The sequence below is a fragment of the Chondrus crispus genome, genomic scaffold, assembly GCF_000350225.1.
Source record: "Chondrus crispus Stackhouse genomic scaffold, scaffold_213, whole genome shotgun sequence".
NCBI classification, from domain to species: domain Eukaryota; phylum Rhodophyta; class Florideophyceae; order Gigartinales; family Gigartinaceae; genus Chondrus; species Chondrus crispus.
In genome coordinates, this window is record NW_005179087.1 from 37,429 (window position 1) to 60,066 (window position 22,638).

Genomic DNA, 22,638 nt, shown 5'->3' on the forward strand with positions numbered 1-22,638 from the left:
AACCCAAGACAAGTCTTTTACATCAGCTTGAGTCAGGGGGAAACGATGTCCACGCCTATTTCACATCCAAAAACGCTGGCAAGTTAGCTGCAGAGGAGGGGAGCACAGCCCATATGTACAGACATGTCGGTTCCATTCTGCTCAAAGACTTTTGTCCATCGCCCAAACATGTAACTCTAGAGGAGAGACGTAAGGCAGAGCATGTCAACCTTGCTTACATTTTGCGTGAATCGACGGCTGACAACTCCGAGGTCCTCCACGCTCTGTATTCGCTTTCCTTGAAGGGTCAGCGCCCATACCCCGCCCCGTACATCGTCGTCTTGGCAGACAGGCCTCAGTTTTGTGCAGTCAACCTCGAGACTGGCTCAGATTTGGTAGTGGAAGTTTACGTCGGTCGTCTTTTGTTCGAGCTCATTGCCTATGTTGATTCTAAGACGCTTTTTGATGCGTTGCAACCATCCGTCCCCTTTTCGCCTCTCCCAAAACTGCCGACACACCCCAAGACCTTCGGTAGGAGTCCTCCACCGTCCTGTGGTGATCAATTCACAACATGTGGCCTGTTGCGTCGCGCAGAGTCCGTCGGTCATGCCTCCCTTAGTCCCGAGCACAGTGCGAAGCTCAAAAAGATAATTACGGTTGACTTGTATCCCTTCCAGAAACAAACAGTGAGATGGATGCTGGATAAGGAGAATGATAAGTATTCTATCAACCAATACTTTTGGGAAGAAAGGTCATTCTCAGATTCTGTCGATGGTTGCCCCAATCGCTACTACTACTTTCCCCTGGCCGGTGAGCTCCGCCTCCGAAAGCCCCCTGATGTTCGGGGCGGTATGATAACTGAGGAGATGGGTCTCGGCAAGACTGTCGAAGCCTTGGCCTTGATTGCCGCCCAGAAAAAGGAACATGAGCGGGTAGAGCTTGATATCTTCTGTGAAAAGAAACCAACCGGTGTTTCGATCACCCAGGGCCGCGTTCGTGCTATGAAAATGAACCAGCGAAACGAGGACAAAGCCCAGATGGTGTTCTGCCCTCTCAATTTTGGAGATGAAGTCCTCGATTATGATCCTGACGTGCCGTATCCGAAAACTCTACGTGTTCGCAGATGGCCCGCGAAAACGACTCTTGTCTTGTGTCCTACATCTCTTCTGGAACAATGGCGAACAGAAGCTGAGGAGAGAGCACCATCTCTTTCTCTTGCAGAATGGGGTACGGGCGCTTCTTCGAATACTCTTAGGACTACTCCTGATATTGCCGTTGGCGAATTCGCCAAAGACATTGTCCTAGCATCCTATGACGCTCTCAAGAGGGACTCGACTCTGTTCAAGATAACCTGGAAGCGCTTGATTCTAGACGAAGCGCAAGTGACACGGCGTTCCTCGGCACAATTGGCTCGCGATACTTTTAATCTTCGGTCGGAGTCGCGATTCTTGATGACAGGGACGCCGATTGTCAAAGGTTTAGAAGATCTGCGAGGGGAACTTGCGTTCTTGCGGGTTTGGCCGTTTACACTGTTCGATGATGGCTTCTGGGAACGTTTGATATACTGTCCCTTTGCAGCTCAAGAAAGTACGGCATTTATTGACCATCTTCTAAACGTCACGATGATGCGACACTCTAAGGCTCAACAGCTATCGCTTGAGCTACCCCCGCGATCCTATGAAATCATTGAGGTCAAACTTGAGGGATCCTACCGTGCAGTATACTGCTACATACTAGGATGTTGCCTTGAGGAACTTGATGATGAAAACGGGCCGACAGATACATGCCTGCTGGCGCTTCGAACACTATTGCGAATATTGCTGTCAGCTTGCATTTCCCCAGAACTTCTCAGTCTAACTGCCCTGGACCTCGCCCGAAGAAGCACATGGTCACGAAGACGCGGGCTGTCTGGTTCGTCAGTGCAGAGTGGTGGCGAAGTGGACCTTGCCAAGACAACAGCAGAGGAGGCCATTCAGTTTTTGGCAGAAACAGGAACCCGTATTGTCCGTGACTCGAAACGCTCTCGCGCTCTACCAACAGGCCAAGGACTTCCGTATGAGCAATATCTACGAATGAATGTGGATGACTTGGTGACATTGGTGGAAGCTAGAGGCCTCCTGTCCGAAGTTGGTGGAAATTTTAACCAAAAGCGTCTCGCACAACTCGCTGCTGGAGGTAGACATCGAATTATCACCGACACTCTATCGCAGCTTCGTCAAACAGCAATAGCTGCTGGTTTGACAACAGGAGTTCAGTCGCGCGCGCTTCCCCGAGACAGCTTGATATCGATTTTGACCACACACTACGATTCAGTGGAGCGACGAAAAGCTCATGGCAATATTCACGAAGCCGGGTTCGCTGCCCTAACTAAATTGATCGAAAAGAAAGAGCGGCCGGGTTGTCCAGTGTGCATGGATTCATCTGTTGAGCGACTCTCGTTAACTAAGTGCGGGCATTTCTTCTGTGTTACATGTATTTCACTCATGTTTCGCACTCTCGGGGAGAGCAGAGTGCAATGCCCCATCTGTCGCCGCAAAATTCTGCCGAAAGATGCAATTGAAGTAGTATCCTCGGACAAGGATGAACTTTCTGAAACCGTAGCAGGTTCTGATGATGGTAGTGGGCTTGACCAAGATTTGGAATCGCCTTTTTCAGTCACAAAGGTCATGACAACTATCTCGGAAGCAGATATCGAACGATATCGAGATGCACCCCGCCCCACTGCTGCGGAAGTGTGGGAGGAATATGGCCAAATAGCCTCACCTCATAATCGCTACTTAGGTGTCGGTCGCGATTCAGATTTGCCCTCTCTTGATGCTGAGTTTTTGCGGCACATGAAAGCTGCCACTGCTCATGAGGCGGTTTCTCCGAAACTCGATGCCCTTCACGAATTGATTCGGACCTCTGAGCCCGGGTCAAAATTCTGTGTAGTGGCTGAGACTACTGATAGCTTGAGAGGCATTGGGGCTTGGTTAGAGAAACAAGGAATTCCTGTTGTCGGTGTTGGCTCTCGCAACTGGCATATGAGCCAAGCTCACTCCCTTGGCAGAGCCTCCCAAGAATTTGCAAAGGACCCAAACATCAGAGTGTTCATGCTTAATACGGCAAACGCTGCTGGGCTAACATTGACTGCGGCAAATTGCGTAGTCTTTATGGGACCCATGGTGCGGATAACGGATGAGATGCAAGCAGCTGCACGTGTTCACCGAATTGGCCAACAGCGGCCAGTCAGAGTCGTGCGTATCGTTGCTCGCAACACAATCGAAGAGCAAATCATGTTCAGACGGGGAACAATCCACGGGACTGGGAAAGAAGCAAATGCCTTGATCACTCCGGCGAGTGAGCTTGCAGTTAGCGATATAGTGAGACTCTTCCGGGATGTCTCTACAGCGGACGAAGGACGTAATCTCCGCAGGAGTGCCAGGGCACGAGCCCGCAATCAGATGTAAAGCAACAGCTGAGGATCTGGGAGGTCGGCGCTTGCGATCATGAGGTAGTGCCCTTTCAGTCTTCCGTACCATAGTTCAGTATTTCGTATACGGTACAGTACTACTGTGCTGCACACACTAAAGTATACAGGACGGTTATTGGTTGAAGTCTGTTTCCAAACATGACAGTACTGTACTGGACAGCAAGACACGGTATGTTTGCTATTCTGATCCATTCTTGATGGGATCCCTACTTCTTCATCAGCCTTCTCAATTCGACCTGCCGCGATCTCTCATTTCAGCCTGGCACTGCGCGGTACTCAAGTCTGAAGTTCAAGCCCTCCTCATCTCTACTACGTCGTGCACTGATAATTGGCGAATTGCGCGTCAATCCATCCCGACTTCACTTGTATCAAGTACCCTTCATCGCCGTGACAGTGTTCGGTCTTGCAGGCCGTAGGATCACTGCCCCATTATATTGATCTATCGAGATTGGAGCATTCTTTGTGCATTGAAGCTACCACCCTGTCATGTTAAGAAGCGGTGGCAATCTTGTGCGTCGGATGCAGTGTCTATGTATTCGAGACCTACTACCTGCATCACGGTTTTCGTCCACAGTTTCTGCACAGTCTCCGGCAGCCAACCCAACGACACCATTCGTCCCAGACGTCCAGGAACCCCCATTAGATTCATGGAATGGAGCTGATGTCGAGGCCGTCGTGCACAAGTCGTTTGAGGACATGGTCCCGATCGAAGTAACTACTCTTCCGGGTCGTATTTTTAATGCTCCGATCCGCTCGGATCTGGTACATCGAGTAGTTATATGGCAGCTGGCGAAGCGCAGAGCAGGTACCGCCAAGACCAAAAATAGATCTGAAGTCAAGGGCTCCGGGAGGAAGATCAGGCCGCAAAAAGGCACCGGCCGCTCGCGCCAAGGCGCAATCACTTCTCCGATCTTTCGGGGTGGTGGAAGGGCACAAGGGCCCGTGCAAAGAGACTTCGACTACCCTCTACCCTTTAATGTCAGAAGGAATGGCCTTCGATCAGTGTTGTCTTCAAAATACGCCTGCGGACAGCTGTGGATCGTAGAAGACGCAAAAATCGAGGATACGAAGACGCGCCGAGTAATTCAGGCTATGGACCGATACGCGTGGAAATCAGCTCTTATTGTGGACGATGATCCAGAAGGCATAGCTGGTGTGGATCAGTCTCTACATGCAGCATCTCATAGTGTTCAACACACTCTAGCCATGAACGTTCGTGGCCTGAATGTTTACGACGCCATATATTTTGATATGCTTATACTGACAAGGCCTGCCCTGCGAAGCCTAAATGAGCGCTTCGCACGGTATAATTGGCTGGTATAGTTCCAGCGTCGAGGCTCTTTTTCACTACAGCTGCGTGATTTAAGCAAAATCTGCACTACCTCTACTCATCCAAAGGATCAATGTCTTCAAGAGTATCCTGTCCCTCCATGATTCTCCGGAAAGATCTTGAGGCGCCCTTTGATGGAGACCGCTGGGGCATGATTGCGGCATAGTCAGAATCCCGTGCTGAGTTCAGAGTCACCCAATCATCCCAAACGTGGAGCTGCTTGTTGTGTTCCACGAACCTCTGTCTCGGCGTGTTAGGCCTGGGTGACGGCGGCCTGATCCCCTCCCATGTGTCCTCATTATGCGCTTCCCGAGTCATTTCCGTCAGCGTTTCGTGCGTGTAAAGCGGGTTACGCTCTCGCCTGCTTTCCGAGCTAGGCGTGCGAACAGCAAATTTGATAGAACGACAGGAGTCCGTTGCACTTCCGAAGCTCGTCATGTGTCGGAACGTCGGGGGTCCATCCTCACTTGAACAGCGGCTATATCCAGAAAGACTCTTCAATCGCCGTGCGAGAACCTGCCCTCCCATTTTGGTGGTTGGAATGGCGTTATTCAGTAAACCAAACGCACTTTGGGCGCTTGGATCCCTCTCTTTGTCTGGAAATGACTTGTGCGAAGGCGTTCGGACCATTCTTGCTTTCTGGCAGTGTAATGCTTCCTCGAAGGGGAACGATTTGGTTGTAGTCTGCCTCAGTCAGAAAGGCAGAGCGGAAAGCATTTATCCATTCCTCCGTGGTTTGGTGCCGTTGGCCTTGGCATTTACACACAGCGTTTCTTGACATTTTGATGAAAGGTGAAACAACTCTGAGGTAGTATCCATGATCTGCAATAAATACAGAGTTTAAAAAACGGCCATGAAAGAGCATGACATGCGACCGAAAACAGTCTTCTTAGTCATGTTTTGAATGCCCTCCGTCAGCTTTCAAAATATTTTGGAAAAGGTGGCCACTCTTGCTTCGGCGACCCGCAGCCTGTTCGCGCACGAGTTTGTCCCTGAGGAGGTAAAACCAAAAGTTAGCAAAAAAGGCGCCACCAAGGTGAGCCGCAAAATCAATTTTCCCCAGAGATCCAAGCAAGCCCGCTGCATCGATGACGGTGTATGCAATAACGAGCTCTTGCATTGTTAAAGTCTTGTCTGTGCCAAAAAAAGACATTCGTCTGTCTGGAAAGAAGCATGCATACAACCAGAGGACCGATACGACGGCTCCACTTGCCCCAAGGCTCAGCACATTGCTTTTTGTGACTCTCCGAAAGGTGAGGCTTGCGAGTGAAGAAGCAATCCCTGAGGTTCCGTAGAAAATATAAAAGCGATGGGCACCCAAGACGTCAGCGACATCTGGGCCAAACCTGTTCAAAAGATACATGTTTGCGCCGAGATGAAACATGCTCATGTGAGAGAAGTTTGAAGTCACACTCGTCCATACCCTTCCCCTACGCATTGATTCCAATGAATTGGCAAAGTGGCTACACCATCATACACCAAAATAGAAACAACCAAATCCATAAGTTAGACATGCCCCGACGCAATTTCAAAAACAACGAAGGTGGAATATTGCACTTACCGAACCATAAATGCCGTTGGGACAGCTTTCCATAATAGATAAACCCCCACATTGGCTGTGATAATCTTCAAGACGGTGGCTCCCCCTTCCGTATCCACCCTGTCCTTAAGGCTATCCCGGACCCCCTCATAACCCCCCCTGACAGCGTCTGAAGCCGCGAGCGGAAACTCACGCAGCGATTTGATTGAGAATCTGGAATCCCCTTGACCTTCATATCGAAACACGGAGTGCTGGTACGGCTCTCTATTGAGCTTTTCGCGGGCTTCGGCGGCGACAAGTAGACCTGTAAGGACGGTGGAAGCGGTGGCTACGGGAAACGCGGGGCGCCGGATGAGGGCGTTAGCGGTGGATCGGGTGGAGGGCCGGGAGATGATGGTGCGGAGCGAAGCGAGCAGACGGGTGGAGAAGCGCATTGCGTGCGCGAGGGGGAAGGCGACCCAGAGGGTCGGGGTGACAGGGATGTTGTTGTCTAGTGTCCGTTGCGCATGTGTTTGAAAGAGCTGAGCGCATGCCCTCGGATGTGCGGTTCGGAAGAGGATTGGGAACAATGTAGGATAAGTGGGCAAGACGGTGCTGAGTGAAGTTGAGCGAGTGCGTCCATTATTGACGAAGGGGCTTCGGAAACTCGGAGAAAGAGGTGAGAACGTTGATCAATCTGAGACGACACGTATGTATACGTGTCTGCGTGAGCTGATGACATGGTTGATCACGCTCGAACTATCCGTGCTGCACTGCATCTGGAGGACAACGCTGACCTCCCTCCCCTTGATTGGAAATTCGTCCCTCTTGCATTTGACACTCTTGGCGCCCCAAGTGCCCGCACCACATCCGTACTTGACTCTCTTGCTCGTCAGATCGCGACTCGCACTGGGACTTTATTTGGAACTGCCAAGTCCCGTCTCTCCCAGCGCCTTAGCTACACGATATGGTCCAGCGTAGCCTCGGCTACCGTCGCCCGTATGCCTTATCACTGCTCGGCCCTACTGTACAGTATCATGTCCCACCCAAATGTGACTCTTAAACGCCCGTCCTGTGGTATAGCATCGGCTCCCCCTGAAAGTTAGAAAAATAAAGTCATTGATCAAAGTCTGTCAATCGGAGACGACACGTATGTATACGTGTCCACCAGCGCTACAGTACTGTGTCGCTTACTCCCGGTGGTACACACGGAGGTATTCCTTCAAAGTGGTGCGCTGGGTCGCGGCTCCGACATGAAGCTACCACAGAAGTTGCACCTTTGTCGAGAGTACGTGAGGCAGGCACAACAAGTTCCACATAAGCTGGGGAAATTCAATTGGTGCAGTCTGCGATCCAATTTGTGTTTCTTCCTTTTGAAAGGAAGAAACACAAATTGGATCGCAGCTGAAATCAGCTTCTCTTCCGTGTGCGTTTGTTGTCGCCTGCAAGGCGATGCTTTGCAGCAGCCCTCAGCCTGGACAACTGACATTGTGTTGCGTATACTGCGTATTGTGTTGCGTATAGTTGAGTCACAATGAGCAACGTAACCGACCTCTCTACCCGCCGCACCGTACTATTTATCCGATACCTCTGCAGCTAAGGTTACTGCCTGAATAGATCCGGTCATGATGGATCAAACGGGAGTTGTTCGCGAGCTATCATAATCTCCTTCAACGCCGTGTCTATAGTATTGTACTGTATGGATTCCATACAACATGAAGGGACTTCTGTACTGCATACGTGGGATACCAGACACGTCTCGGGCCATCCGCATGTAGAGAACCATAGTCACATCGGCTGCAACGAAAAACGAAATATCGACGTGTTCTATCCAGCGGTCTGGGCATCTGGTCAAGTCTTTTATGAACCCTTTCACATGCGCTCGACATTCCAAGGGTAGTGTCTTGTGGAGACGACCCGACCCGTGATTTGTCTATTTCATCACTAAATAAAGTTTTTTTCAATACCCTATACAGAAACCTGAGGCCTTGGGAGGGAAAGTTTGTTCTCAACTCTTCAACTTTTTTGTCCCGGGCATTAACTTCGCGTGTAACCTCCAAATATCTAGCAGTTTTGAAGACAATGACGGTCCAACAGGTCAGTGACCCAAATTTTAAACTGCCTGGTTGTTTTTTTTATCTATGATCATCGAGCTATTTTATCACAAGTTTTTGGCTGTCAGGATAGTTTCTTCTGTTGAGTACTTTTCTTCATATATGTAGGTCATTTCAAAGTGATTTCAGTACTCGACCATATCACTTCATGTTCTGGGCAGTGTGACCAAGTTCCCTCAATTCAAAAAGTTTATTGCTGTACACGTGCTGTATTTCATTACGTGGCATTTTTTTGCATCCGTTCCATGAGATTACGAAAATCGTGATTTCTGAAAATAATTTTGATCGATATCGACGAATTGGGCTCAAATGAGGCCAAACGCTGTCCACAGTAGTCAGTAGTTTCCGAATCATACCGGATCCTGTCGTCCAGACATCGACAATGGGCAACCGTCCAGCTTGGCGAGGGTCATGGTGCCTTGCCAACTGTAGCAGGGCTATCATTAGGGAGATGGCGCGACTGTCACGAGTTGTCTTCTTGCTGCGCGATCTCCAGCAGGGCTTGCGGTTTTATCGCGACGGCTTAGGGCTGCGCGTCGACGCGCACACCGAGTCGTTTGCGAGGCTTTGTACCAGCAATCATGTGCCGATCGAACTCAACTTGGCGGAGAGGTATGTTGACATCACCTGCACCTGGGAATATAGTATAACTTCCCCATGATCTTTTGCCCGCTTGCAGAAATCATGCTTTGTTGCGCGCTTATTGTCGACGATGACTGACTGACACGTATCGCTTGCGCGTTTTCGCTTCGTAGTGAGGCGCAGCTTTCAACGGGCTACTCCCCTTTTCTTACGTTTGAGGTCGACGATATGGATCAGACCGTACCCAAGTTGATGCAGCTCGGCGCCGCCCTCGACGGCTCCATCAGATATGAGCCCTACGGCAAGATCGCTGCCGTGAGAAGCCCGGATGGGCACATGCTCGGCTTGTTCGAGAAAGCGAATCTGCCCGATGACGGTGCCACAGCGCTTGCGGCTGCTAGTGCTGCGAGGAAGCACATGAAGGACAACCAGACGAGCTGATCAGTCATCAGTGATGACCTACAAATTTGTTTCGAAATACTCTAAACCTTGACGACATGGACAAGTGGCTCAGCTAGACTGTGCAAGTTTTTGGTGGGAACCGAATGAAAACACAAGGAATGGAATTCATAATGTCGCAATCAGTTCTTTAGTTATTGTCATGATAACTCAGCATCTGTACATCGCCCTCGCGGTGGCTTCATCTCTCATCAATTGGTAACCTATCTACAGGATCTACCATTCCATTGTCCGATGACTCTAATCTTTCCCTCCGGTACAGTCGCAAGTAACAACTCCTGGTCGCACTGACACGCTGATGCCACAACCAAGCATTTCACCCGCGACGCGGCAAAATATCCTGGGCTATACAAGCTCGACTCGGCAAGTCTTACATGAAAGCCAAGCGTATATATACAGTCATATATGTCACAAAGTAGTCCAAAATGATAGGAGTACTTGCCAAAGCCTGTTCGCCACTTACTTCGCATGATTTTGCATTCCTTCGTCCAAAACTTCTCTGAAAAACTCCAGCAGTCGATCAAGTTCTACGATCCCATCGCGACCATGCTCCCCAAGAGCGGGGATATTCTCAACGTAACGCTCATGAAGACGAAAGCGCACGAAGTGAGAAGGTCTAGAGTCGCTATCCGCTTCGTACAGCTCAATTGCGAGGTTTGCAGCAAAAGGAGACATGGCGCTCAGACCTCGGAAGAAGTCCGGATCAGATGGCGAGAGCCCGTTCGTGTCAATTCCAAGAAGAAGAAGAAGAGGGACCAGAGTCTCTGCATGGGCAAATCGCAAGTCTGCAGCATAGGCTTGCGTCTCAGTTGGTTGTACACTTGCCGTCAGCGAGTCCATAATGTCCTGGACAAGCGGGGCGGCAGCAGCTCTAAAGCGCTCATGTGCCTTAAAGAAAGGACGGTTGCGTATATCAGCAAGTTCCAGGACGCGTGTATCTCCCGGGGTGAGCAGGCGAAAGAAAGGACTGGTACCAGCCCGGCCGTGTGCTGTCTCAAAAGCACAGACTTCTCCGATGACGCGCACAAGATCCAGTTCCAGTGGGATGGTTGCTCCCAACGTTGTCGATATACGGTTTGCCATCTCTGCCGCGATGTGACGAACAAGACTTTGTGAGAAGTTTTGTCGTTGCTCGGTCTTGTACCGGGTCGCGAATGTGGCGTACTCATTGTGATGATGAGGGTCAAAGTAGCGAAGACTTGCGTCGCGGCCAATGGGAAGCACCTCCACACGGTCATCCCCATCGCTTGAACGGGGTAGTGCGGACGTGGAGGGACAGGAATGAACCGAGGGTGTTGTCGTGCCAGGTTCGGAGTCAGAGTCGGACTCCTGTTCGAATTCATGTGTGTCAGGCAGTGGGATGCCTAGTTGTTGGCAAGCTTGGACGTATCCCATGCGGAAGGCCTTTGCTGATTGAATGGCACGGTTCTTGTACGAAGAGCGGATGCGGAACTTGTTCGTTGTCTCATGCAGTGTCTGGCCGTAGATGTGAGCAAAGCGCATTCCAATGTTGCAGAGCTCGTGTTCGCCGTGAATGGTCAAATCGCCCGGGTTCTGGCTATAGACCTTCAAAGTCTGCTCCCAGCGGTCCAGCCACAACGGCTGCGGGGATGGGAGAGCCGCACGAAGCCAAGAGTAGAGAGAGAGCATCCGCTGCAACGAGGTCTTCGTTGGGTTGCGAGTGCCATGCCTCGCAATGAGCGAGACATGAATGAGACGGGCAGCGGCAGCGGGATGGTCGGAGCGTGGACACGTGACGATGTGCTGAATGAGCCTCGGGGGAAGATAGGGTGTCTTGGTGCCATAGGACCATTCGGCGAGGGTTCTGCGGTTCGGTGGTGTAGCAATAGTGAGACTGTTGGTTTCGCGGAGAGCAGGGGTCGTGAGGACGCGAAGACGATGCAAATGTGGTAGCGTCGAGGCGGGAGAGTCGGCCAGGGGGGCATGGGGTAACACTTGAAGTGGTTGAGGCTGATGCAACATGACGGGGATGGTATTGGTGGTACTTTTAATTATCGGGAGGGAAAGATGAGTGTTGGAGGGTGTCTTCGGAGGTGAGGCGGTGAGTTGGAGTGGAAAGAGTTGTAGGGAGGGAGGACGTATGGATGGGGAGGTGTGAGAGTGGGCGGGGACAGAAGGGAAGGGAAAAGGGGACAACGTCTGATTATGAAGCAATGACAAGATAGAGTGATTATGTGGGGGTTGTCGAGGGCATTGCTGGAGATGGGTTGCGTGTCGTACTGTTTTATAGGAGAGAGAGGATGGGGGTGGGAGTGGGAGTGACGAGACGGCGGAGTTTGTGAAAACGTGCTTGAAATGGAGCGGTGCTGAGGAATATTGCAAGCGGGAGAATTTACTTGTACTGTACCGTTACCGTACGTGTGATGTATGAATGGGGCCCAGGGTCAGTTGGAGAGAGGGGGGAAGAGGAGTGGGAATCAGGGACATAGATAGGTTCAGATGTGGACAGGGAGGAGGGGTAGGTAAAGTAGGGGGGTGGTCAGCGGACAAAATGAGGATGGGAAGGATTAAGCGATGAGGTAGGGGGCGAGGTTTGGTTGCTTGCGAGTCATTCGCGCGATTGCGTTCGGATTTGCTGGATGGGGGGGCGGGGAGGAGGGGGAGGGGGACGCTCCGGTCAAGCAAGCAAGACGAGAAACGAGAGTTGGAGACGCACATTTGGAGTGGTGTACCAAATGTGTGAGATAGGGCATCAGGATGTAGCGTGTGACAAAAAAAAATTATGTGGAGATGGGATGGGTCTATAAAATCTGTGGACCTGTGGGCAGGGCAGACGCTGTGCGGTGTGTTTTTTGATACTACAGTGTGCGAAACGACAATAAATACACCCATCGTCGAAAGGGTTTTCCAGCAACACACGCCGAAAACATAAAAAAGCACACTGTATGATGTCGCAAAACACACGGCGGGACCGATTCCGGGCTCGGATTGGCTCTACCATAAAAGCATGGACCGCAATCTTTAAAAACCTTTGCGAAACGCAAATAAATACGCGAAACGCCATAGAGTACAGTACCAAAAAAGTCTTTATTTTAGTACTTTGTCGCACGCCCTTGTCCATCCAGCACTGCAAGCATACGGCGAGGTATGCTACGATAAAGGCTCTGTAGGAGTTCTCCACTAATTGTCGCCCATACCTCCTCAATGACCTCCTGAAGTTGGTCTACAGTATCGAACTGCAATTGACAAAGATAAACGCGGCACGCCATGATGCCCCAAATGTTCTCTATTATATTGCGATCAGGCGACTTTGCCGGCCAATCTAGTCCTTACACCCTTCTGAGTTAGCCATGAGCGCATATATGTAGACCTATGGATAGAGGCACCATCTTGCTGGTAAACCCAAGTGGCCATTTCGCCATACATCTCCGCTGCGAAGGGAAGTAAAGCTTGGTCGAGGGTTGCACATTACTTGCAATAGTCTTGATTTTCATTTAAAAAGACAAACAAAGACACCTCGTACCGGGAAATACCTGCGCAAACCATGACTGATGCTCCTCCATTTTGTCTTTTTGAAAAAAACCTTTCATCTTTCCGTAGATCATGCAAATAGCATGCGTTGCAGTCAGGGCCGTCGGATTTGAACTATTTTTCGTCACTAAAAATTACCTTGTTCCAAAAATGATCTCCTTTGTCAATAAAGCGACGTTCCCATTTCACTCTATTTTTGCGGTGTAGAGCAGTCATCATGGGTGCGGTTGTCATTTTTTTATACTTCAGGTGTGAAGTTGCGCTTAAAATTTGTTGAATTCTGCGCACTCCTACCGGTAGTCCGAGGTCCTTCTTTAGATCTTGAGTTGAAAAGTTTCCTGAGGATGCCTTTCGGATCATGGCTTTCTCTTGGCGGACGGTGAGCTTTTGACCAGCTACATGCGCACGAGCACGAGAGGTACGACTCGGATTCTTTAAAAAGCGCTGCATGGCTCCTACGGATCTTCCCAACTCCTTAGATATTGTGGGATAACTACCTTCGTCCCGACCACTCGGAGCCAGGGGGGTTAGAGGTAAGGGAGCGCGCGCCGCTGGGTAACCCACGCGAGCGCAAACCGTACGGAAGGACTCGAAAAGAGAAAAGGCTCACGTGGCCGGTGACGCGCAGCCGGTCGGTGGTGTTAGATCCGGACGGCCGGTCACGGGTTAGAAGCCTGAGACTTAGAGGTAAAACCGGACGGAGTTAGCAAAAAGCCGTAAAGGGAAGAGAGGCGAGTCTGCCTCCGTTTACTGGAACGGGGCAGGTGCCCCAGGTCTTAACCCGTAAGTGGGACGCCAGGACACCTGTCCCGCTACAGTAGCTGTTACATACTGTATACCGGCTACTGTACTAAATTGGCTAATTTGTGCCATTAACCACTAATTGCTAATTAGTTACCGGATGGGTCGCACACGTGTGCCCATGGCCACGACCGGCGCCAACGGTTGTGTCACGTGTACGCCGTGGAGGTACTACTGTGCTCGCAGAGGGCGCGTGCACGATTACTACAGTAGTAACCGCCCGTCTCGGCGGTTCTCATCTCCCACCGGGGGTTGCGGTGTGGAATTATACCACAGATATATCCCGTAAGGACATTAGTTGATGGTGCAAGGCCAGGATCTGGCCCTTTTCGATGTCGCTGAGTGGCGGTCCTCTTGGCATTATGAATGCTAACTGCTCTCTCGCAGTGATGTAGAACGATGCTCAGGCCGAGGGCTGCAGAACTATGTCCTTTATTGTTTTCAAAAAAAGAGTACGCGCCAATTGCCGGCACTTTTTGGTACTGTACTCTATGGCATTTCGCGTATTTATTTGCGTTTCGCAAGGGTTTTTAAAGATTGCGGTCCATGCTTTTATTGTAGAGCCAATCCGAGCCCGGAATCGGTCCCGCCGTGTGTTTTGCGATATCATACAGTGTGCTTTTTTATGTTTTCGGCGTGTGTTGCTTGAAAACCTTTTCGACGATGGGTGTATTTATTTGCGTTTCGCACACTGTAGGTTGTAGAATTTGTCGGTTATAGATTATACTAACAAAAAAGGCAGGACAAGATGATAAAAGGTTGTGGTTACATCCAGACGACAGTACGGCACACCACAATAATAAGACATGGCCAATAGGGCATACCCAAGTCGCGACGCAACAAAGTCTCCAACGGCCACCCGCTCCATCGGGGATCGGGGGGTATCGGAGTTCACGGAACCACAGGTTATGGGCACCACGAACCACTGAGCACGATCCGTCCCACCCAAGCCCGCACACAGAAGACGTTAAACATAGCGCACGCATCGCAACAAGATGAACCGAACTGCACAATCGCACAAGACCATTCAGTGACCTCCTCCGATTCGTCACAGCAACAACCCACAATCAGATCACCAGCCAAGACATCTGGAAATGAGCGAGAGAACCAGCATGTCCCAGGGATGCCTCCCACTACTCACCCTCTTCAATTTCTCTTACTGGTATCATGCCCTACAACTCCACGCAAGAACAATCGATGCACAAGGCCATCTCAACCAAAACGATAATCGAAGCGAAACATCAAGCCCAAAGGAAGGCGCAACAAAACTAGCAAGATCAACTCACAAAGGCCATCATGCAAAGCATTAGTGAGAGCGTATTGAGACTGCTACCACAACACGTCCTAAGATATGACCCGCAAAGAATCTGCAGTATACTGAAAGATGTCGTTGAAACCAGCTCCATCGAGAACCACGAACTCTTGCACGCCGAGGCCCGCAACCTCCAGTACCAATCAGGACAAGAGCTCAAGGAATACTTCAACGGACAGAGAGAAGGGCGTTACAGAATGCAGGTCTCTGGATATCAAAACATCGACAGTGAACGCACCACGGTCCGATACCTGATACAAGGGCTGGCGCAACACCCGGACATGCACACACTAGCCATAATGATGGCATGCACACCCCCCGACACCATCCATGAATTCACAAATCACATCCAACAAGCGCAACTGATCCAAACGCAAGCACACACGCACCAGACTCAGCGATCCGCTGCACCACACAAAAAAAATGGGATAAATACCCAGAGAACCGCAGACTGCAAACCACCACCAAACCGAGAACCACACAGAGACACTACGACAGACCACAAGGCCACAAAGGCCCCTGGTGCCACATCCACGGCAGTGTCACGCACAGCACTGACAAATGCTTCGCACGGAGACAGTACACACCACCACGCAAAGCACACGCGAACAGATCCACAGCGTCCAACAACGGCAACCACGAGCAAAGCGCAGAACACAGCAAAGTGAATGAGCTCCGCGAACGCATCCAAATATTGGAAGACGTAATTGCAGAGCAACAGGACACGTTCGACGGAGAGGACACATTCATAATTGACTCCGGTGCACAACCGACGCACACCGCTACACCCCACGCGAGCATGCATCCCAGCACCGGTACACTGACACAGACCGCCACTGGCCAACGCCTACGCATTGTGGTACAATTGCCAAGTGGCGCTACTGTACTACGCGGGCGCCAGAGGCCTCGCCAAGTACAGTAGTAAGATGTTAACCGATACGGTGCATACGTGGCCAGCACGTGTAGATGTGGCCACGTGGGAGTCCACGTGTAGTTAGTGGCACCAGCTAGTGCAGGTGTACACGTGATGCGCGACCGATCGGTGGGTTAGTACAGTAGTCATTTTTAGTTACCGTAAGCTACAGTAAGCTGACTACAGTATGTACAGCTACTGTAGTCCGTCCGGTGCCACCGCCCTACTAGGGGGTATAAGATAGGAGGGCACCGGGCCGGAGGTAAACCGAGGCAAGCACGCCTCCCCTTACTTCCTACCCTAGTCCTTTACCGTACGGTTAAGTAAGTCCCTCAAGTTTCCAGCTCGCCACCAGTCGTACTGCTCTACGCCCCAGTACGACTGCGCGTGTCCAGTGCAGTGTACCTCCCTTGTCCTGTGCTTCCTACCGTTCCGGATTATTCTACCTGACGCTCCAGTGTAGCGGTCCCCCAAGCTCCCTCATTTTAGGTACAGCCTGTCCTTTTCCGTTTACGGTTTAGCGTCCCTACGGCTGTACCACACGCATCACACACTCCGGAAACATTGGAATACAGACGAAGAATAACAAGATCCGTCTACCAGCTGTCCACACACCGGAAACCCAACAAAATCTCCTCTCGGTATACCAACAGGAGATTTTCTTGGTTTTCAGTCAGGTCGTGTACACACGACCTGACTGCACACGGTCATGTCACATTCACAAGAACATACGCACGACTGCATGCACCCACCAAGATACCAACAGCCATACTAACGGCACCCTACTCGAAAGGACAATATAGATTCAAAAGTGAGTCACAGCCAACCACCAAAGGCGCACGTACGTACCCAAGTAAGAAAAGAACGATAAAAGCGAAGACAACTTCCCAAAAAACAAGAACAAAACAACCGGGCACCCACAAAAAGTCATACACACAGCATCCCGTACTCGGGACCCAACAAAAGCAAACCCACACTGCGCACCACAACAGCACCCCAAAACACAGAAACTAAACGGAACGCCACACAAGAACTCATGCACGAGTGGCACCTAAAATTGGGCCATGCCCACCCGAAAACCATATCCATAATGTCCAAAAACGGCCTCTTGCCACCCCTACCGAAAGGGCTAACAGACAACAGCCAACAGATAACTTGCAGTGGCTGTATTGACGTCAAAACGACGGCCAGACCCCACAGGAGGAGACAGCCTCTCATCGGACGTATGTGCACCCATAAAGCCGTCATCCACACACAACGCTAATTATTTTATAACAATAATTGACACGGCACCACGGTACCTATGGGTACTCTGTCTCAACAACAGAGCACGAGTCCCGATGATCATCATCAACGCCATTGAGCACATCGCCGCCCAGAACGAGCGATACCCGCTACTCTTGGTAACGGACAATGCAAAAGAGTACCTAGCCAAATCAGTAGAAGAAGAGCTCAAAAAGAGAGGAACTCACTTTCGCCCGACTACCCCGTACACCACTCAGGAGAATGCGCTGGCAGAAAGTGTAGTATAACCCCTTCCCGTGGAACTAGATTTAGATTAGATCACACACGTGTGCCCCACGTGTATCATACGTGTACCACACGTGTACTGTCAGCCCCGATGACCGACAGTACCGGGGCGGAGGACGACCCGCGCTGACTACAGTAGCTCTACAGTACAGTCCGTACTGTACTGTAGTATGATAGACTAACTTGTACATTAAATACTAGGGCAGGCCGGCGGCGGAGGGGAAGGACACGCACGAGCTTGTCCAGAGCCCAAGCCTCTGGTCAAGCTCGCCCCGCTTATTCTAGAACGGGTTCCCACTAGCCCGTATCTAGTTAGGAGCCGAGCGGGCAGGGGACGCGCGAGCACGCGAGCGAGTCTAGATCCGCCTCCGCCCGTCAGCGCTGGTACGTCACCCAGCGCTGCGCCGGGGCGTCGAGGCGTAGATCGGCCCGCGCGTGCGCGCGTCCCTGACCGTACCCGCTCTACCACTGCTACCCGGGCTCGCCCGGTTCCGTTAGCTGGGGTTGCTTCCCTTCTCCGATCAGGGTCTAGCAGGACTGTGCATACACCACCTCGACGTTGGGGTGTTTATGCTACAGAAAGGATAAACCGCGCACTGATGGAGAAAGTGAGAGCGACACTGTCGCACAGCCAACTCTCAGATTCACATTGGCAGGACGCACTCTACGACGCGGTATTTAAATACAACTTAACATACCATCATGGACTGAAAAGCATCCTGCATACGGCATGGCACCGCACCGCACCGCAAATGCGGAAAATGTTCACATTTGGACAAGTAGGCTACACGCCGATTCTCAAGCCCAACGCCCCGAAGCTGCAACACAAGGCCACCCGAATAAGATACATGTACGGAATAGACAACACACACATCTGTGTCCAACACATTGTCACACGAAAATACACAAAAATGCGTGCAGACAACTTCCGTCCGTACCTCCAACACAGGGACCCCTGCACGACCACGACAACAGCCTTTGCAACTCGCAAAGAGCCCTGGCTCTGTTTTGTGTCATTTGCGAGTGGCTCCGTCGGACCCGACGGATAATCAATTTCTCATGAAAGTTGTANCTCTCGGTCATCGGGGCTGACAGTACACGTCTGGTACACGTATGCTACATGTGGGATGACACAAAACGCAAAGAAAAAAACCCGCACAACCGCAAGCGCACCATGCGCACAGTGCCAACAAAAATCGACAGAACAACATGCCGCCGAAGACTTTGAAACAAGCGCGACTGTACCCCGACGCGCACAAATGGAGCATAGCGCACGACGCCGAATTGGAGCAAATAGACGACATGAAGGCGATGGACTGGGCATCACAGACACCCCGCAACGCACGCACAGCCATCATCCCGACCACCATGAATTACCGATACAAAAATAGACACGGGCAAGAGACCACAATGAGGAAAGCGCGATGCCCGATACGAGGAGACCGCATGAAACCCCACGAGCACTACAATCCCGAAAAAACGGCCACGTACATGGCAGACCGCACCACGATCAGAACGCTATTCGCCATTGCAGCCTCCATGAATTTGAACATCCATCATTTCGACATCACTGGTGCATATTTGCATGATAAATACCAACACGAAAACCGAGTATAAGTGTGGCAGCCTCCACGCTTCGATGGCACGTACGAACACAGAAGCACACATGGCGAGCTGAAGGGCAACTTATACGGGACTCCAGCGGTAGCCAATATATACAGTACAGAGCTACACCATCACCTCAAACGCCATGGTTACAAACAAATGAGATCGGACACCTCACTGTTCACAAAAAAAAAAGGACACACCATACTCGTAGGTATTGGCATGGACGGCCTCCTCCCAATTGCTACCATCCAAGCCCTCATCAATGACCTATACGCAATCCTCCAAAAGAAGTACAAGGTCAAGAGAATGGGGCGGCCAAGCAAGTACCTCAACTGGACAATAAGGTACGGCAAGGAAGGAATACACCTGTCCCAACCAGAGCACATCGACAACGTTGTGGACCTCCTTTCCCAGCAAGAGTGCAACACCAAGAGCCCCCCCTATCTGGACGGCATCAAATGGATCCCCCAGCAGAAAGCGAAGAAAAATGTGAAGAGATCGACGCGATATACGAAAAAGCTGTCGGAGAAATCCAATATATCGCGGACAGCACTCGCCCCGACATAGCATTCGCCACCACTGCCCTCGCCCGAGCACTTAAGAAACCAACACGCAGACACTGGAAACTTGTACAGAGGCTTGCACAATATCTGAGAGCCACGAAGAACGAAGGCATACTCATGCCATCGAACACGGAAACAGGAGTGACAGTCAACCCGTACTCCGACGCAGACTACGCGAACGACCGGACCACCAGGAAGTCAATCACAGGAATGCTAACCATGGTCAACGGTGCCCCCGTACAATGGCTGGCGAAAAAGCAGCCAGTCGTGGCGAAGAGTACCTGCCAGGCAGAGTATACTCTGCCTGGCAGGTACTCTGTATACATAGCGGCGGCCGAAGCTGCAACACTCACGACATGGCTACAAAAATTGATCACAGAAACAGGGATCACAAGCGCCAGCCCCACCATGCACATCTACAATACTGCCACGGCCCAAATGGCGAAAAGCATGGGGGCCACACGCCACCGCAAGTGCATAGATGTCCGCTACCACTACCTCCACGACATCGTACAAAAGGGAGAAATCACAATTCGCAGAATCCCCACGACGGAGCAGTACGCCGACATCCTAACAAAACCCCTCAAGGCAACGCTGTACAAGCGGCACAAAACCCACATAGTATGTGTAGCTGTATTACAGCTACGCCTACCACCTCCCCTACCCCACAACAACTCGCCCCCAACACCACTCGCGTCAGGGGGAGTGTGGGTATATCCAGAAAAACAAAAGCGACCCTCGGACGGTGTGCGCGAGACGCGCACTGCTACACAACAGTAGGTACATCCAGACGACAGTACGGCACACCACAGTAATAAGACATAGCCAATAGGGCATACCGTCGTCGCGACACAATAAAGTCTCCGACGGCCACCTGCTCCCTCGGGGATCAGGGGGTATCGGAGTTCACGGAACCACAAAGGTGAAAAGGGGTGGTGTGACAGAATTCCCCAGCCGCGGCGGGGGGGAGGGGGGGTTAATCTGAAACGTGTCAAATGCGCGGGCCACGTTGGCACCGGGCGCGATGGGGACAGGAAGAGCAACGGCCAAATTGGATTTTATGCTGATGAGGTGTCAGCTATGTGTTGAACTGGTTGTGCGGGGGAAGAAGTTGGGAGTAAAGTTTGTGGGAACGAAGATGTCTCCTTCCCTCGTGCCATCCCTTTTATATTGCCACTCACCCGTCAACTGGGAGAAGACGCACCGTCAGTGACCCTTTTTGAGTGGTTCACCTACTTGTGAGTCGGCCGTTTAGAATATATGGATCTTTGACAAGGGTCCCTCGTGGGTACCATTACGTAACAAGTAGATGTTGTGGCACTCGCTACGGACAAGCTGCACAACGCTGAGCTGCGATGACCATATGTTGAATCCGAACACAAGTCTTGGAACTGTTTGGACTTATGTTATGACCAATGCAATAGTTGGAATTTGTTTCCCATGTCTGCAAAATAAATCTGAAATAGAATCCTTTTTCTTGCTAAGGACGATTCTGACCCGAATGTCGTGACGAAGAAGGCCGATCGCGCTAAAAATAGATTGTGGGTGCAATGATCTGAGTTGAACTTTGATTCAAGGATTTGCTTCGACTGACACACAAACAACGAAATATAAGTTCATTTCTGAATCAGGTAACTTATCGTTGCTCAAAAAGAACTTCGCGGAACGGTGGCTGTGGTACAACTACACTAACGCCGACCACACAGAGTGAGAGCGGTTAGAGGTAAGGGAGCGCTCGCTGGTTAGATACCCACGCGAGGTAATTACCGGACGAAAACGACTCTTAGGGAGGAAAGGCGGACGTGGCCAGTAACGCTCAGCCAGTCTGTGGTGCTAAAACCGGACGGTCGGTCACGATTTCGAAGCCGAAGCTAGACGGGAAAAACGGAACGGCGCAGCTAATAGCTGTAAAAGGAATGGAGGCGATTCTGCCTCATCTTTACTGGGACAGGTCAGGTGCCCTCGGTGGGATATTAGTGGTACGTATTCTTTTATTCAGCCTATTGAACAGCAAAACCCGATATTTGGATGTCATATTCTACCGAGCGATTAATAAGTGCCGGCTAAATACATCAAGCGTGTATAAACGATACAAGCTCTTACAGAAATCTGTGAGACAATAATAAATTCTTCACGCACCATGAACGGAACGGCCGTATAAAAATGGGGAAACCGTACAGATCTAAATGTCGATATTCACTGACGGTGATTGAGTTTTACGTGGAATTTGTCAGATGCGCGTGCTTCTTTCGTGCAAAGCAGGATAGGAACAGAGAAATCACAGACTGAAATACCTTTTTGTTGTGATGAGATGCTCTGTACGTAACTACCCTTCAGAACAGGTTAATTTGGGACACTTTTCAAACATTTAAAAGCAAAGCAAACCTCCAATCCAACGTATACGGTGGAAACATGTCAGATGACCAGCCATGATGTACAAAACAGATCAGTGGCGCCAGAATGCGGCTGCCAGTAAAAATTTGACAAGTACGCGCATATACTCCATACCCACCAGAAATCATGAAATCGTGGATCTAGGCTAATTTGGGACATGTAGTTTATTGTTCCTAGCTACTGCTTGATTGTCTTTTCACAAGAGGCCGGTCGGGCGAGCTGTTGCAGAGCCCTCGCGACAACTGCCTCGTCGCATCGGCGCTTTTTGCTGCTTTTGCCTCAGCCTTTCTCGCAGCCTCTTGCCCCTTTTCGGCTACACGCTCTGCTTTTTTCGCTCCCGATCGACCTTTCTGCGGCTCTTCTCTTGCGCTTCGCGCGCTTTCGCAGCAGTACGCTCCAATTGTCTCTGCTTTTTTACGACCATAGCTGCTTCTGCCTTTTCCATATTATGCCTGCCTAGATCCATGGTATGCTTCATTGTGAGATATTCCCCAGGTGCTCCGCAAAGCAACGCAGTATTTTTAGCGTCACATTGTTCGTTACTGCTGCGTTGTGTGCTGGCAGATTTAT

The 22,638-nt window shown here is 50.8% G+C and overlaps 6 protein-coding genes; 3 read left to right on the forward strand and 3 right to left on the reverse strand.

Moving 5' to 3' along the window:
- Positions 1-674: 674 nt before the first annotated feature.
- CHC_T00004114001 (hypothetical protein) lies at positions 675-3,572 on the forward strand. XM_005715354.1 is given in 2 exon segments: positions 675-3,428; positions 3,429-3,572. 1 exon segment carries the CDS (start codon positions 675-677, stop codon positions 3,426-3,428), a length of 2,754 nt encoding a protein of 917 aa, XP_005715411.1. The 3' UTR covers positions 3,429-3,572.
- A 575-nt stretch (positions 3,573-4,147) lies between these two features.
- Positions 4,148-4,774, forward strand: CHC_T00004115001 (hypothetical protein). Its single transcript, XM_005715355.1, has one exon. It carries the CDS (start codon positions 4,148-4,150, stop codon positions 4,772-4,774), a length of 627 nt encoding a protein of 208 aa, XP_005715412.1.
- A 17-nt stretch (positions 4,775-4,791) lies between these two features.
- On the reverse strand, positions 4,792-6,219 carry CHC_T00004116001 (hypothetical protein). XM_005715356.1 is given in 2 exon segments: positions 4,792-5,670; positions 5,671-6,219. 1 exon segment carries the CDS (start codon positions 6,217-6,219, stop codon positions 5,671-5,673), a length of 549 nt encoding a protein of 182 aa, XP_005715413.1. The 3' UTR covers positions 4,792-5,670.
- A 119-nt stretch (positions 6,220-6,338) lies between these two features.
- Positions 6,339-6,755, reverse strand: CHC_T00004117001 (hypothetical protein). Its single transcript, XM_005715357.1, has one exon. It carries the CDS (start codon positions 6,753-6,755, stop codon positions 6,339-6,341), a length of 417 nt encoding a protein of 138 aa, XP_005715414.1.
- A 2,110-nt stretch (positions 6,756-8,865) lies between these two features.
- CHC_T00004118001 (hypothetical protein) lies at positions 8,866-9,437 on the forward strand. The gene is made up of 2 exons (XM_005715358.1): positions 8,866-9,026; positions 9,170-9,437. Exons 1-2 carry the CDS (start codon positions 8,866-8,868, stop codon positions 9,435-9,437), a joined length of 429 nt encoding a protein of 142 aa, XP_005715415.1.
- Positions 9,438-9,444: 7 nt separating this feature from the next.
- Positions 9,445-12,134, reverse strand: CHC_T00004119001 (hypothetical protein). Its single transcript, XM_005715359.1, has 3 exons — positions 11,835-12,134; positions 9,919-11,765; positions 9,445-9,505 (listed from the first exon to the last, which is right to left on the reverse strand). The coding sequence occupies exons 1-3, from the start codon at positions 12,132-12,134 to the stop codon at positions 9,445-9,447; spliced, it is 2,208 nt and encodes a 735-aa protein (XP_005715416.1).
- Positions 12,135-22,638: the final 10,504 nt, after the last annotated feature.